General features: G+C 54.8%; 3 protein-coding genes across 3 annotated transcripts; 1 reads left to right on the top strand and 2 right to left on the bottom strand.

Moving 5' to 3' along the window:
- Positions 1-2,463: 2,463 nt before the first annotated feature.
- Positions 2,464-3,738, bottom strand: CORC01_14173 (vegetative cell wall protein gp1; the record flags this gene model as incomplete). The annotated part of the gene is made up of 1 exon (XM_022625784.1): positions 2,464-3,738. One exon carries the CDS (start codon positions 3,736-3,738, stop codon positions 2,464-2,466), a length of 1,275 nt encoding a protein of 424 aa, XP_022467711.1.
- Positions 3,739-8,491: 4,753 nt separating this feature from the next.
- Positions 8,492-8,581, bottom strand: CORC01_14172 (uncharacterized protein; the record flags this gene model as incomplete). The annotated part of the gene is made up of 1 exon (XM_022625783.1): positions 8,492-8,581. One exon carries the CDS (start codon positions 8,579-8,581, stop codon positions 8,492-8,494), a length of 90 nt encoding a protein of 29 aa, XP_022467710.1.
- Positions 8,582-11,889: 3,308 nt separating this feature from the next.
- Positions 11,890-12,521, top strand: CORC01_14171 (uncharacterized protein; the record flags this gene model as incomplete). The annotated part of the gene is made up of 2 exons (XM_022625782.1): positions 11,890-11,937; positions 11,970-12,521. The coding sequence occupies 2 exons, from the start codon at positions 11,890-11,892 to the stop codon at positions 12,519-12,521; spliced, it is 600 nt and encodes a 199-aa protein (XP_022467709.1).
- Positions 12,522-14,388: the final 1,867 nt, after the last annotated feature.

Genomic DNA, 14,388 nt, shown 5'->3' with positions numbered 1-14,388 from the left:
CCGAAAAAAAAAAAAAAAAAAAAAAAAAAAAAAAAAAAAAAAATAAACCGCTTCCTTGGGAACTGTGACACCACCGACACCCGGCAAAAATCACCCACCCCCCACCCTCCCCATCTCCCCCCCATTTAATCTTATCACCCTGTTTTCAAACTTCATACCCACGGCGCCAGGGCAAACCTCACCCATCATTGACCCTCCCTATTACTTCCTCCCCCTCTCCACCCACCAACCCCCACCACCCCCCCCCCCCCCCCCCCCCGGGCCCTGGGGGGCGCCCGTGATCGAAACATTTCACACACTGATCGACGGAAGACGACTCCCGACGACGGGAACGCGGATTAATCTTTTCCTATTCTTACTTCTCAACTGGCCATCCCCCCCCAGACACTTGCCTACCTTAGGTAGGCTGACTGACGTTGACTCAGTGGCATCGAGTCAAGACAGCTCACACAGTCTCACAGTCTGACAACTTGCCACACATTCACCAGAGACAATGATCCAGCCCCATGCAAGCCCGTTGAGGGATTTTTTCCACACAAAAACATTGACGCATTTTTTTCTTTCCTAATCCAAATCATATTTCTCTAATTCTCCAAGCTTGGACCGGAGATCACATTCCAGCGTTCAGAGAATGAAACCAGAGCCCAGACAGAGCCTCGTCACCTTGAGCCCAACTCGCCGGACGTGTGTTTGTGTAAGCAAAAAGTCAGATTGAGTTCGAGACACATCAAATTGTCTCTCCTAGACACTACAAAGTAGCACCGCGGCCGTGAAGAATGCATAGGTAGACCAGAGCAGAATTACCAGCCACAAGACGTCCAACACAGGAGTGGATTCAAAAAACCCGAGACAGATGATATGCAAGTAATCACAGTCCAGATGACTTGACATTTCTCTCTTCCCCCTCCTACCGACCTAGCCCTACTCTTCACGCCCTCCTGTAAGAGACGAGCAACAACCAGAAGAAGAACCCACGATTCCGCATCGTCCGACCACGCCTCCCACTCTCCTCTCCGTGTGCCCGCTCCCGCTCCCCCTCCCTCGGCGCCGCCGCCGCATCATCCGGCCTCAAGTCTGGATCCACACCCATGAAAGCGTGCTTAGACAGACATCATTTCCAGTGCCAGCCTCTGAAATAGACATCGTCCCGCGTGATGTCGCGCATTCGCAGGACCCTAGTCGCATAAAAGACCTCCCCCGTGCGCGCTGTTCGCTTACAAGGGTGGCTGGTTGCTAAATGACCTCATAACCATCCTCACGATCGAACCACCGTCCACAAAGGCCCAAGGGACCGCACGGACGAACAAGGGTTCCCTTTTCATGGTTGTTCGCTCGCAGTCCTTTCCCTGGGAGGATCCACGTGGGATATCAGACCCCGGTAACAGACGTTGTCCGTGGATGACGTTGATGTCGACCCTGTCCCATGTCACTTCCATCGTCTGCAATCAATCGATAGAGGCCGACCACACAAGTCACTTTTGAGGGCACCGATGATTGAATAAATGATACTGATTGATTTCTGCAACTTAAACTGGGGCTTCCTTCGTCCATGGAGCCAAAAACAAGGAAAGGAAGGGGTATATCCAGCTCCTCCATAATCTTCCTGCCGCTTCGAAAGGACAAGCGTTTCGACTCTTGCAATAATGTCGAGTCGTGTGAACAATAATAATAATAATAAAAAAAGGTCGAGCTGCGCTTCCAGTGCGGCGTGTGGTGAATGCTATAGCGCAATCCGGCAAAAAAGAACAAAACCAAACAATCAAATCCCATGCGTCCGTCTAAATAAGTTCAACCTGTCGGCGCTGCATCCTTGCAAATCGACGACCATATTACACGTAAAAGTTGTTGCCCTATTGAGCGCGCAAACTGTGCGATGGCATGGTTCCAAAAGGTTGAACCGAGCCCAGTAAACAATAAAAGCATTCCTGATAAAAGCGCAAGCGCGCTTTCCATTTCCATGACTGAAACGTGTTCCAGTCGCCCGTGGTAATCATTGCGCAACCAAAGCATGCTTTTGATGTCCATCCCTGTAACACACAAGGTCGATGATGCCGTGCGTTCGTTCGTTCGTGTCGTTCTCGTCCCGTGTAGGTTCGGGTCCGTGTGGTATCTTGGGTATCGCAAAGAAAAAGTCCTTGGTGTATCCCCCATGCATAATAGCTCGCGCCAGATTATGTGTATGGTGATGAGTAGAGGGAACTCCAAATCCGTCGTGTGTCAATGAGATGGAAGAGGAAACTCCCTGGAAAAATGAGATCCGGAAAACATATTCCTAATCGTACAATGGGCCAACTCCATCCGTCGGTTCGATATTGGGTTTTCTTGGTTTTTTGTATGGTGGTAATCAGGTATGGCTCCGATGTGTTATCCGCAAGCATCCGTGAAGTGGGGCCACTCCGTCCATGGAACTTGGCAGCATAGACAAAAAGGAGACCAGGCAGAGTATCCAAGGGTGGGGTCCGTTTACAGCGTGGGGTTCCTGAGGATGTCATCGCAGTTGGCGTCGAATCTCAGAATGAAAAGACGAACGCCCTGCATGAATCGCTCAGTCTTGTCCAACTCACGCTCGACGCCGAAGAGGGTCTCGACAAACTGGACACCGGCATTCTTGCCGAGAGAAGACGATTTCTTGCTCGCCTTGAGCATGGGCGCCTCGCACGTCTTGAGCAGCTTGCGGAGCTTGTCAGTAAGACGCTCACCCGCGTCAATGAAGTCATCGAGGCATTCTCTCTTCTCGGCACTGCGTACGCGGTCAACAGTCTCCTCTCCGCGCTTGAGCTTGCCAGCCAGTTGAATCAGCAACAACCACAGCTCACCGGCCATATCAGCAATAGGAGTGGCAGGTCCATGGTGGTAAACGGTCCAGTCATAGATCCACTTGCCCAAGGAGTTGGAGTCAAAAACGCTGCCCAGGAGAAGTATAGGCTCCTCGGTAGGGTCCCAGTTCTTGAGTGAGTATCCTGGGGGAATCTTGTGCTTCTTGGCATCAGCCTCGGTAGCCTGTCGAGCCACTGGAGGCGGTGGGGGCTTCTTGGCATCAGCCTCAGGACGAGGGTGTTGAGCCTTCTTGGCCTGGGAGCTGCTGCCGGGGCGGGTAGTGGAGGGCCGCTGGGGAACCGAGGTCGAGGCACGGCGAGAATGGGTGTTCGCGGGGGTGCGGGTAGGGCGAGGCTCATACGCCGGGACATCGCGCTCAATGTAGGCAAATCCGCTCTGTTTGGGGTAGTGGTAATCAGTGGGATATCCTCGAGCGGCGTCTTCATAATAAAATGTCTCCTGAACAGAATGCCTCTTGCTCCTCGCCCGTGACGACTGTCCCGGCAGCACCCAAGTACGGCCATCCATCTCGATGATCTCGTCCTCGTCGGATTCTCCGTGGGGCGTCGAGGCCCGTACATAGACAAAAGAAGATCGGCGCTCGCGCGTTGGGTGCGACGGAGTGGCCCATGAATGCTTGCGCGAATGATGACCACTACTCACATTTGCCGTGGCATAGTAGCCATCGCTCGTGTATCGAGGCGACGCCGTCGGCGGACGGGGACTGTACTCGCTGAAGCCACTGCTGGCATTGCGGAAGTGGGCGCGAGTTGCCGGCCGCTGGGGGGTTGAGCCGGGCGGGTAGTAGTAGTTGGATGGACCGCGAGGGGAGGGGGTTGGCGTTGCCGACTGGAATCGTTCCCGGTAGTAGTAGTCCTCCTCGCCGGGAGTAGATCCGGTGTAGGGTGATGGATAGGCCATGTTGACTGATGGCTCTTTCTGACGACGTCGTCGATGGGAGGCGTCCACGATGTTTTTCAAATCTGTCTTCTTCTTTTTCTCTAGCAGCTGCCTCTGCTAGCTCTCACGTCTCCCCCCAAAATGTCGTTATATGGTGTCGGTGCGGATGGTTGATTCCAGGGCCAGAGTGTCGCGCCGATGTCAAGGCGCGAAGAAAGGTGAAGCAAGTCACCTTGGTATGCGGTCGGAAGATAGAGGAGAGGAAAGTCGTCTTCTGTGCCCGAACATGACCAAGTTTGATATAACTGCTGCAGATGACCCTCGATGACAAAGGATCGAAACCAGATTACCGAGCGCGGGAAGGAATCTCCTCGACGTCGGTAGTGTGTGTGGGATGGAAGTTGCTAGAGGCTTCTCGGAGGACGCCAGCGAAGCAACAAATGACGTCTCTCTTGTCGAGGTTGTTTTTGCAAGTGGTTGGGAGCCGAAGCCGAAGGTGTAAAGATCAAAGATTATTCATTGATTGGCAGAAGCCAAAAACATGAGAAGAAAGAGAGCAGTCCAGTGTGGTGGTGAGGGCAGCGTGGTATTTAATTACTTGGTGCGTATCCCGGTTTTTGTGGGAGAGGAGAAGGGAGGAGTGGGAATGCGCGCGAAAAGATCCACAGGGGGTGGTAGGTGGTCCAAAGTCTCGCACCGGGGCGTAATGGCTGGAAGAACCAAAGCAGCTCTCTCTCCAGGGACCCCTGTCCCTGTCCGCAGAGACGAGCAGGGGTGGCAGGGGTGGCAGGGGTAGTGGGCTTGCCTTTTAGAGCGCCCCTCTTGGGAGGGAACACAGACGACAAGTTCCTGAGGGGGAGGGGTGTCCCTATGAAAGTACTTCCAACAAGTACCTCGTGCTCGCCGCCGGTCTGCTCCTGTTCTGCTCTGCTTGCTCAGCTCCCGCGGTGAGTAAAGGCCCTTTACTAAAGGGAGAGAGGGGATGACTGATGTTGGTCGGGAACAGAAGATGGCAGCTCCCAATGAGAGAGGAGAGACGAGACCAAAGCCGTTGGCTTGCTGCTGATGCTTTGCCGCCGATGGTGCTCCCTTCTACGACACCAGCCACCTGCGCGAATACCTACACCGTACGGTGTCGACTGGACCGTTTTAACACGTTGAGTGCGTGCTTTTTTCTCTCTCCCAGACCAGTAGACGGCCCGTTGACTGGCCTTGCGTTGCTGTTCCTCCTTCGTTTGTGCGTTTGTGCAAAATCGCGCGGAAGCAAGCAGCGGCTCAGATTCTCAGACCGTCCAAGCCCGTCAAGTCTGTGGTTCAGCCAGCTGTCGCGACGCACCAATGCGCAGTCCAGCTTAGATTGTCTTGCTGGGGCTTAGAAAGTTGCAGTAGTCGTAGTCGACGCTCTCTGCTAGACAACGATGATGATGAAAATGACTCCAGTCAGCGTGGTTGGCCACGCTCTCGGTCTGAATATGTCAAACACAGCCACGTAGCGTACTCACGGCACAGCTGGACCAAAATGTGCATTGGTTCGCTGCTGACTCGAGAGAAGCTCCTGGAAATAGAAGACACGCATACACACAAAAGATCGCACCCCCAAAGGCACGTCCGTGGAAATAAGGGGTGGCAGTGAAGAATGCACCTCGTCGTCCAGACCACTTGCGTTTGCCTGCAGTCGCCCTGTGGCCTACTGCACCTCGATTCCCAACGTTGGGCACTGGCGCGCTGGAACCCTTTGATTGCTTTTTTTCTTCTGATTGTTCGAGTCACCGTCACCGGGTAGTGACACACTATTTCTTTCCTCTCTCTTGTCCCGGGTTGATTCTGATCGATGGCCTAATTTCAGCCTTCTATATTGGTCCTCCGCCAGGGTTGAAAAGGGCATGAACAGGCTTTCCGCCGAAAGGTGAAGGTCGACTATCACACCTTCACGCTGAAATGAGCCACACCAGTATCAAAATTCGGTCACCGCTTCTGATAACGACTCTGGCGCCCCAACGGCCAGGGACGTTTAACACCCTGACCACGCAGGTACCTAGACTCAGGACTGGGAGGCCTTGTCGTTTCACTGAGTCGACGCCAATGTCCGTGGGACCCCCCCGGCTAGCGGTTCCTAGTCCCCCGGCGTAACTTGGTCGTGGATGAGGAAGAGGGGCGAGGGGCACCGAAAAAAAGTTCCAGAGATAAAGCCCAGTAATCCTTGTGAAAGTAGGCGCTGCCGTGTGGGTGAATATACCGGTGACCGGTAAGCGAAATTGGGTCTTCGCACGAACAGGCTTGTGAATTTGAAATTTGGAGATGGCTTCCACCACACCAAAAGAGAGAGTAAAAGGTCTCCAACGGTGCCACGGGAGACTCTCACCGGGTCAGTGCCGCTAGAGCGTCCCAGATGAAAAATTTTCTCGTTCCCCTGGCGTAATGTGGCTGGTCGCTCTTTGGTCCTTGATGATCCAACACAGGGTTGCAATTGTTGGGATTCCGAGGGTGAATCACACCGTGTCAAGGTGAAGGCCACCGAAACGCGAGCCCACCCGCCGACAACGAGCCGAGAGGGCCTGGAAAACTCAAATGCAAGTTGCTGGTATGGAAATGATTTGGTGGTTTGACGTTGCAATGTCGAAGGAATTCCACAAAGGATCAATGGGATTCAAATGGGAATCGCGTACGACAATAATTGACGGTCGCCGGATTCAACTATGCGCCCGGCAAGAGGTGAGAAGAGGATCGGCCCCCGACTTGCTTTGGGTCGCTCTGATTGATGCGTCTTGTTGTCGATGTTGGTACGGAGAGTGATGATGGTGTTGTTTGTGTGGTCGTGGCCAGGTGCTGCCTGCTGCTCTTCCTCCGTGCGCCCTCGGTGAGGCGGTTCGGACGAGCAAAGCAAGATTGTGAAGTTGTGGGCCTGATGAATCCCAGTCACTACCCTGGAGGATGGATCAGGATTTTTCTCGTCCTCTCCTTTGACCCCGGCACGTCTGTCTGGCCGGCGTTGAGGCGTTGAGGCGCGGTCGATGCTTCGGTCCTGACGGCAGATGAGATCTGCCGTTGCTGGAAATGAGCAAGTTCGGTCCGTGGTACGGATACTCTGTATCTTGTATCCGTACGTGGTGGAACACTGGAACTCGACAGGGACGGTTGCACGCCAAGTGCTGCACGACGGGAAGAAGGGCTGGGGCTTGGAGTATCGCGTCGCTCGCTTGGTAATCCCGCCGCGGTGAATGCTGACTACCTACGGATAGACACTGACTGCTGACGCGACCGCCATCAATCGCAATGGAAACCGGCTAGCCTGGCCAATCGATGGCTCGAGACGAATTTGGAAGCTCTCTGGATGAATGGGCCGGCCGTCTGGTGCAACTGTGTGGATTTATTTATATTTGGATGATTTGTGTGACGAGGACGGATGGTTCGTCGCAAGAATAGGCAACGGCGACGTTATTTGCCTGTTTTCGTATCAGGTGCGTGTCCCGCGGATGGTGAAGTCGCAGATGGGATGACGAAGCGTGGGTATAAGAGACGAATGCAGGTAAATGGCGAGAGGCGAGAGAGAGAAACAGGACGAAGCCGTGGTGCATGTGATGAGGGGAGGAGTCAAAGGGGCATTTTTGTATTTCATTCAAGAGGCAATCATGCAGAGCAAGAGACTGGACCAGAAATTGGAAACGAAAAGGCAAATCGGAAACCTGAGGCCAGAGCATGTCAGATGCAAGAGCGCATGAGAAGCATGCTGAGGTGAAGCTGCATCATGGCTCCAAGGCCATATCTACCTTGGCCAGGCATTGCATGCATGATGGATCACGTTGGCATGGGAGGGGGAGGGGGAGGGGTACAAGGGGCTTTGAGGGATGACGGACATCAAAGTGCAACTTTTCTCATATCCGATGCTGTGATGCCATTTGCTAATTATTGTACTTGTTTCCTCCTACCTCCCCCACCTCGCCAGTCACCTGCAACGCTGGCTGGGAAGTCGGCGCGTGCAGAGCAGAGAAAGATACGCAGAGGCTCATCTTCACAGGATGACCGGCAGACGGCTACTACTAATACCTCAGTAATGTGCATGTATTTCACACCCTCATAAGATTCACCAGTGAGAGGAGGCTCGAGTGTGATATGGCAGGTGATGAGCGGCATGTATTACAGCCAGTATGCCCTGTTGACCAACGTGAAATGTCAAGTGACTGGTGAACAAGCGCCCGTCGGACGTGAGGGTGAGTAGGGCGATTGGGGGGGACGAGGCGTGATGGAGTGACATTGCGGAGGTTCGCATCTTGAGTGGAGGAGTTCGCCCATCACATGCACCCCAACGCGGGGTGATGGAATATGCAGCTCGAGGTGGCCAGAATGGGCAAGGTGGCCCCTCTTGTTTTCTAGACCACTGCTTCCCTGCCCTTTCCATTAACAGCCGAGAAGTGCGTGTAGCCCGCCGCCTGCGTACCTGCCTGCGCCATTGCTCTTTTGCTGTGAACTTCACCTACCTGCCCACGTGCTGCCTTAACTGCCTCTCACCTGCCTCTCACCTTCCTCACCTAGCGGAGGCACCCAGGCACCGAGGAGGGAGAAGGCAGAAAGGAAGGTGGAGGGGGGAAGTGCCTTACTGCGCACTTTCACTATCCAACTATGCATACTCCGTACCTTACACCCTACTACGTAAAATGTACGGATCCTTTCTTCACCAGCCTGCCTTACCTAATATAGGTAAGGTAGGTCGAAGGATGTGGTTGACAACTTCGTTGAACATCCAACCAAACACAATACCTTGCTGCATCTTTCCGAGTCACGACCGGAAGTTCGGGTAGCCACAGGTTCGGATGAGATGGCTACCTATTGTCAATACGAATACCGTACGGACTACAGGCCCCTGCATTAGAGTGTGCGCCACAGCTGGGATGAACCCGAGAGCATCCCCAATTTGAACGTCAATCACGCACTCTATTGGAATGCTAACTTACAGTGCGTATGCAGCTTTTTTTGCCTCCTCCTGTCCATCATTTGTTTTACCTATCTTAGTCTCCTCTATCCGTACGCAGACACTCAATGACTCTCGCGCAGGGCCCCTGTTGCTTCTCCCGCTTTTCAGCTCCGACCGCACGGCACTGCCTGTACCACACTCCACAACGGCCGGCGCTGACTCGAACACGAATCGCAGAGCGCCAACCGACGGGACGGAAGGCCGGCGGCGGCGACCAGGGACGACGCGTATGGAGATTTTCCTTGCTCTACTCCATCGAATGGGATTCATTCCAGAACAATTGGCCATGGCCTCAGCCAACTCCATCCACTGAAGCGGTCCAGAACCGGCCCTCTTTTCTGGTCCTACCTACGGATACCATACGGTTGCATACATCGCCAGCCACAAGCCCTGGCCCCCCCCCCCTTGGTTTGCTCTAGCCCGCCAGCCCTCTGGAGACTGGAGTCAAATCCACCATTTTGGGCCTCCGGATGAAATCGAATGCCTTCCCCGTTGCCCGTCGCCCCTCTCGCCTCCATCAAGTACTACCGAACAAGTTTGCCTTTCAACCCGTTATTTGTATCGCGCTTCAAATGTTGGGGTTGCTTTCCACGGCTTGCCTTATTTCGGAGACCATCCGCCACCAGCTTGCCATGGCGTCCTCCGTGCTTGCGACCTGCCTGTCCCAGCCTCCAGGCGGCCTCACCTCACCTGGCCCACCGCGACCAGTCGTCACGGTGTACGGTGTACGGTTTGCGGCGTAAGGTGTGCTCGGTCAAATATTTTTTTGCCCCTGGTCGTGGGACGTGCTGCCGACAAGGGGTGAAAGGGGAAGTTGGCTGGTGGACTCTGGAGAGGCCGGCGATGGTCCTGTCTCACCTTGGCTGGCTCCCCTACACACCGGCCTACATCTCCAAATTGTGGCCGCTCTCGGGCCTGGTTATTTTGACCGGCATCTGCAATTTCACCCACATTCATTGGCTTCTCACCTCGCTTCCTCGTTTGTTTTTATTGATCTTGCTGATCTCAAGGGCAACGCAATTGGCCGGCAGTATACGTACGGATAGACAGTGCACCATTACCCTGGTCCGTTGCGGCCCAAGCAGCCTTTCAACCCAAGCATTGGGTGTCAACAGCATTCATCATTAACGAGTTGCATTTTGGCAATGGTTCCGACCTCGTGTTCGTCATACCATCCTAGACAAACTATCGGAAAGATTGTCCCTGGATTCCCCTTGGAACATGAGGCTGGCTATCATCATCTCTATCCAGACGGATACCTACCTATTCAGTTGGCCTTCAGACCAGGAATCGAATTTTTTTGGTGTTCAGCAGAATCAAAGTTCAGCACACAGTACCTACTCCGTAGTCTTCCAGGACTCCTGCGACTCCGCGTCTGTCAGCCTCCGGATCCGACAGGCTCTGTTGTCTCCAGCCCTAGTGGCCGGCTCAGCTAATGCAGCCATTGAAAGAGAACCTGTACCTCAATAATACTACATGCGCAGGTCTCGCGAGCCAGGACTGGGCAGGCGCTGCGATGCGAGCCATAGAGGCGACAGGCGCCCTGGGATCGCAACTGCAACGATTTGAACCCCTGGAGTGTCCATGTGGTCTTTTGCCCGATGCGCTGCGCTGCGTAGGGCAGCGCATGCCACGAGCCTTTACATCAACTCGACTCGACTCACCCTGCAAAATTGCCGCCGTGGTCTCATCGGCCATGGCTTTCGTATGCAATACCGTTGTTGTGGCTCGGCCTAGCTTACCAACCCTAGGACGACCTGAGTCGCGTCGTGTCTGTCTTGCCTTGCATCAAGCAGCCGCATGTCTCGGTCAATGTCTGTTTTTCCCTTCTCTTCCTGTCCGCGCTCATCCGTTGCATCTCCCGACCGCCTCACGGACGACTAACAATAGGCACTACGGATAAAGGGTACCATCCGAAAGAGGGAAAAGGGAAAATCCATCCAATATCAGCATTCCTCAAATGATTGACAGCAATCACTTGCTTCAGAGGCAACCGGCATCAACTTGAATTCTTTTTCGTTCCTCACCGACGGCCACCGGCACCCCGGAATCGTCAGAACTGACCGAGATCGACTTACACGTCCATATCACCAGCCATGTTTCACCAGCCGTGTTACTCCATACAGTCAGTGTTAGGTACTGTATCGGCGCCATCAGTTCAGAGTCCTCGACTCCATCAGTCTGCTTCTTTGACCGCACACCCACTGTCTTGGTTTGCTCCATCTATCGACAGGCCACCTGTTGGGGCGAGCCACCGAGATGGGAAGATGGGCTTTTACTCTCGTCATGAGAGGATGGAAAGGGCATCGCCAGGCCACAGGCTTCTGGTGTCCCTCTTCTCGCACGCCCCTTTCCCCTGCTCCCTGCAGCGCAGCCGCAGAGCGAGCGAGATAGCGTCACACAGGCTGCTGTTCCTAGCGTGCCGGGTGGAGTTGATAGAGATGGCAACATTTCGAGCACCCTGGTCTAACTCCCCTGCTGCAGTTGCTGCAGTTGGAGATGGTTCCACATCAGACCAGCGTCTCCCGTGTGTCCAGCATTGAACCTGTCTTCTCCTAGTCCTCGACCATGTCTCTCCTCCACTCTCACCCAGCCGTCTGGCTAGATGCCGCGCGCGCACGCTCTGGCGCTGGCTTGTGACGAAAGGGCTTCAGTGCGTTCTGGATCTCGCTTGCTAGGTTCGCTTCATCCCACCAGAAGGATAAAAAAATACCCTTTTTGAACTATGATTTTGTTCTAGAAGATCGCACACCTCTATGGCCCTCCCTTCATCTGCACTTCGCCGCGGGCCGCAACACTCGGTCAGTGGCCTAGGGTCCGGCCATGGCCATGGCTGTCTGTTTGCTTCATTCCAACTGCACAGAGTACACTACTGTGGCAGACCGAAGACTTGATTGCTTCCCTGCATGTTGTTATTGTTGTCATTGTTGACCCCAGTCGGCTGGTGTCAGTGTGTGTGCGAGTGTGCCCTGGTTCCAAGACTCCCAAGGTGCCATGCGTGCCCATGCGGCAGGTTGCGCCAAATCTTCCGTGTGTGCGTACTGTAATTTGCTTTTTACCCGGCATCGACGTGAAAATTTTTCATCTCTCACCGAGAATAGAGCACGTCACAGTTCATCCCCCATCTCTCCTTAAGGTAGGTATACAAGACCACTCTCCCATCATGCCAGCCCTACCACCATGCCATAGCACTAGATGCGGGAATGGGACGGTCGCTGCGGAGTGACTCATCGGAGCGCGCATCAAAGCAGGGCAGGAAGCAAGACCAGCGCGCCATACACAGAACACTACGGATACTAGGAGGTGTGTAAGTTGTGCGGTGTGCGCGCGCGGTGTGGAAGGAAGAGACAGAGAAAGAGAGAGAGAGAGAAGCGCGCTACAGAAAGCCTCATGTCGTCCGTCCCAACGTTCACGACTCCTGCTGCACTGCTGTCCAACAGCCCAAGGCTGTCGGCTGTCTGCTGCGCCTATCAACCCTCCTCAGAGCCCTTCTCACGGTCATCCAAGGGAGGGCCTCGGTCCTGATTGGGCGTCGATGAACACGTCGCACGGCGAACTTGATGAAATCCCTTCCTCCGCCTCCGGCGCACCAACCCGTGTTGCCAGTCAAGTCGACTGTCGGACGGTCAGGGCCGCTGGGAGGGGACGCTACTGCACCACAAGGGCCGCATCCGCATCCCTAATCCTGCGGCCAGCAGGGGTCCACCGCATTTTACATTGTCTTCCCGGCTGCTTCATTCATTCCCGTCATCTTCGACTCTCCGTCTCTCTGGTCACTGGCGTCTCCGGTCTTGCTCCCCTAACCCAACGCCTCCGACGCGTTGCAACCATTTGACGGCCGGGCTCGAATCGCACACACCCACCCCGTTGGCATCGAAACACACATTGAATACCCACTGGCGATGCCCTCACTGACGTCTATTCGCCCACCACCGCTGCCCATCTACATGTCCACCGTCATGCAGTCCGTCCATGTCCATCCATGGTTGATGCTGCCAGACCATCAAATCTACATCACCGCTCTCTCATTGACTCCGCCCGTCATACATGGCTCACACCCTTACTCGACCAATACCGATGGGACGGACAGCCATTTCCGGCCAAAAATAGGCAATGGCACTGGCAACCGCCTTGTTATTCTTCTTTTCCTTCCTTGCTACTTTTTCTTTCCGGCCCTCCGGGCCCAGACCGCAGATGTGACAGGCGCAGAGCGAAAGCCCCTCCTCACCGACTCTTTGCGTCCATGGCAACCGCCCTACCATTACCGCATTCCACCTCACGGACTGGCGGGGCACTTGCATGGCATTGCATGTTGTTGCAGACGCGAGGGAGGGAAGAGGAGGGGGTATTACTGCTTCATGCCCTATTTTGACTTTTTTTCTTCCGTTGATTCTGCTTTCGTTCTGCTACGCAGTGGTTCAGACAAAAATGCCCGCTGCCCCCCGGTTGGGTTGAAGATCCCGCATGTACCTGACGACAGGGTCGCCTTAGGGCTCAGTGACGTCGAGCATGCGCACAGGAGTATCGCTTTTGAGTCGTACAATTGTACGTTTGTCTGGGCCAGTGTCAGGTGGTTCCGAGTGAGGCCATCGCCATCACGAGACGGTGTGGCGCGTATAGATTTGCTACTTGTGGTGTTATCTAGGACGTATGATATATCGACAACACATACACAGGGCCGCTAGACGGATCAGCTCCCCCAAGGAGAGAGATGCAAAGACCGAAACCAAGCTGTCCGGCTCCCTAGGCCTCTACTAAGCTTGTGGCTGATCCTGTGATGGATTTGGACGATGATCGCCTCTCTCACCCCGGGGCTACGGTAAGGTATAAGCGACAAGCGAGAACCGAAGAAAAGCGGGATACAACCTCCCGATGCTCGTCTTTTGTCTTCGTCATGCAACCAAGTGGGAACAAACATGGTGGGAAATGGACGAGAAATCCGCCCCTGTTTCGATGGTGGGCCGCGGGTGCGGAGGAGCGGTACTCGTCCTTGCTCTTCTCAGCTTCATTCCTCCGCTTCGGCTGGCGGAGTGCATTATCGGTGGCCGATCATGAGCGGTAAGCGGCAAGACCGCGACGGATAAAGTTGTGCGTCAATGTCCTGGCGGCGAGATGCTGGGCCCCTGCCTCAAAGCCCCTCTCGGTCCCTATGTAAACCGATAGGGAGGACGGACGGCCGGTCGATCGACCAGCCGCTTTTCTACATCACCCCCCCTTCCCCGAGGAGGGGGCGGGGGGACTCTCGATCGTCTTCATGTCCACGTTGCTCTAGATTCGTTGAAGATGCTGATGGTTTCCTTGATTTTCGGTGCGTTCGCGCTGCGAGGGCCTGGCTCCGTAGCTAGACAGTGAACAACGCATCGTCGGACAGGGTTCCGGCAACGCGCGACCGGCCTCAGCACGCGCTTGCTCCTGCGCCTGGAACATGGGAAGGCATATGTACAGAGTATGTATGCTTTGGGGTAGGGGACGGCAAGCCAACGGATAGCGCCCTGGTCACCGTCCGTCGCCCTGCGCTGCGCTGCGGTCTGCACGCCTTGCCGAAACCTCACGCATGTCTGTCTGGCTTTTATCTTGGCTCTTTTTTGACCTTGAGAGGCCCCCCGCTCCATTATCATCCTGGTAGCGTGCCGGGCGGTGGCACCTTATTCCAAATGTGCTTCCATGCGTTTACCGGGCAGGAGGCATCGGGCAATGGTCCC

The sequence above is a fragment of the Colletotrichum orchidophilum genome (genome assembly GCF_001831195.1).
Source record: "Colletotrichum orchidophilum strain IMI 309357 chromosome Unknown Scaffold_247.1, whole genome shotgun sequence".
NCBI classification, from domain to species: Eukaryota; Fungi; Ascomycota; class Sordariomycetes; order Glomerellales; family Glomerellaceae; genus Colletotrichum; species Colletotrichum orchidophilum.
The sequence above is the reverse complement of the archived record's forward strand: the minus strand, read 5'-3'. Positions and strand labels throughout refer to the sequence as shown.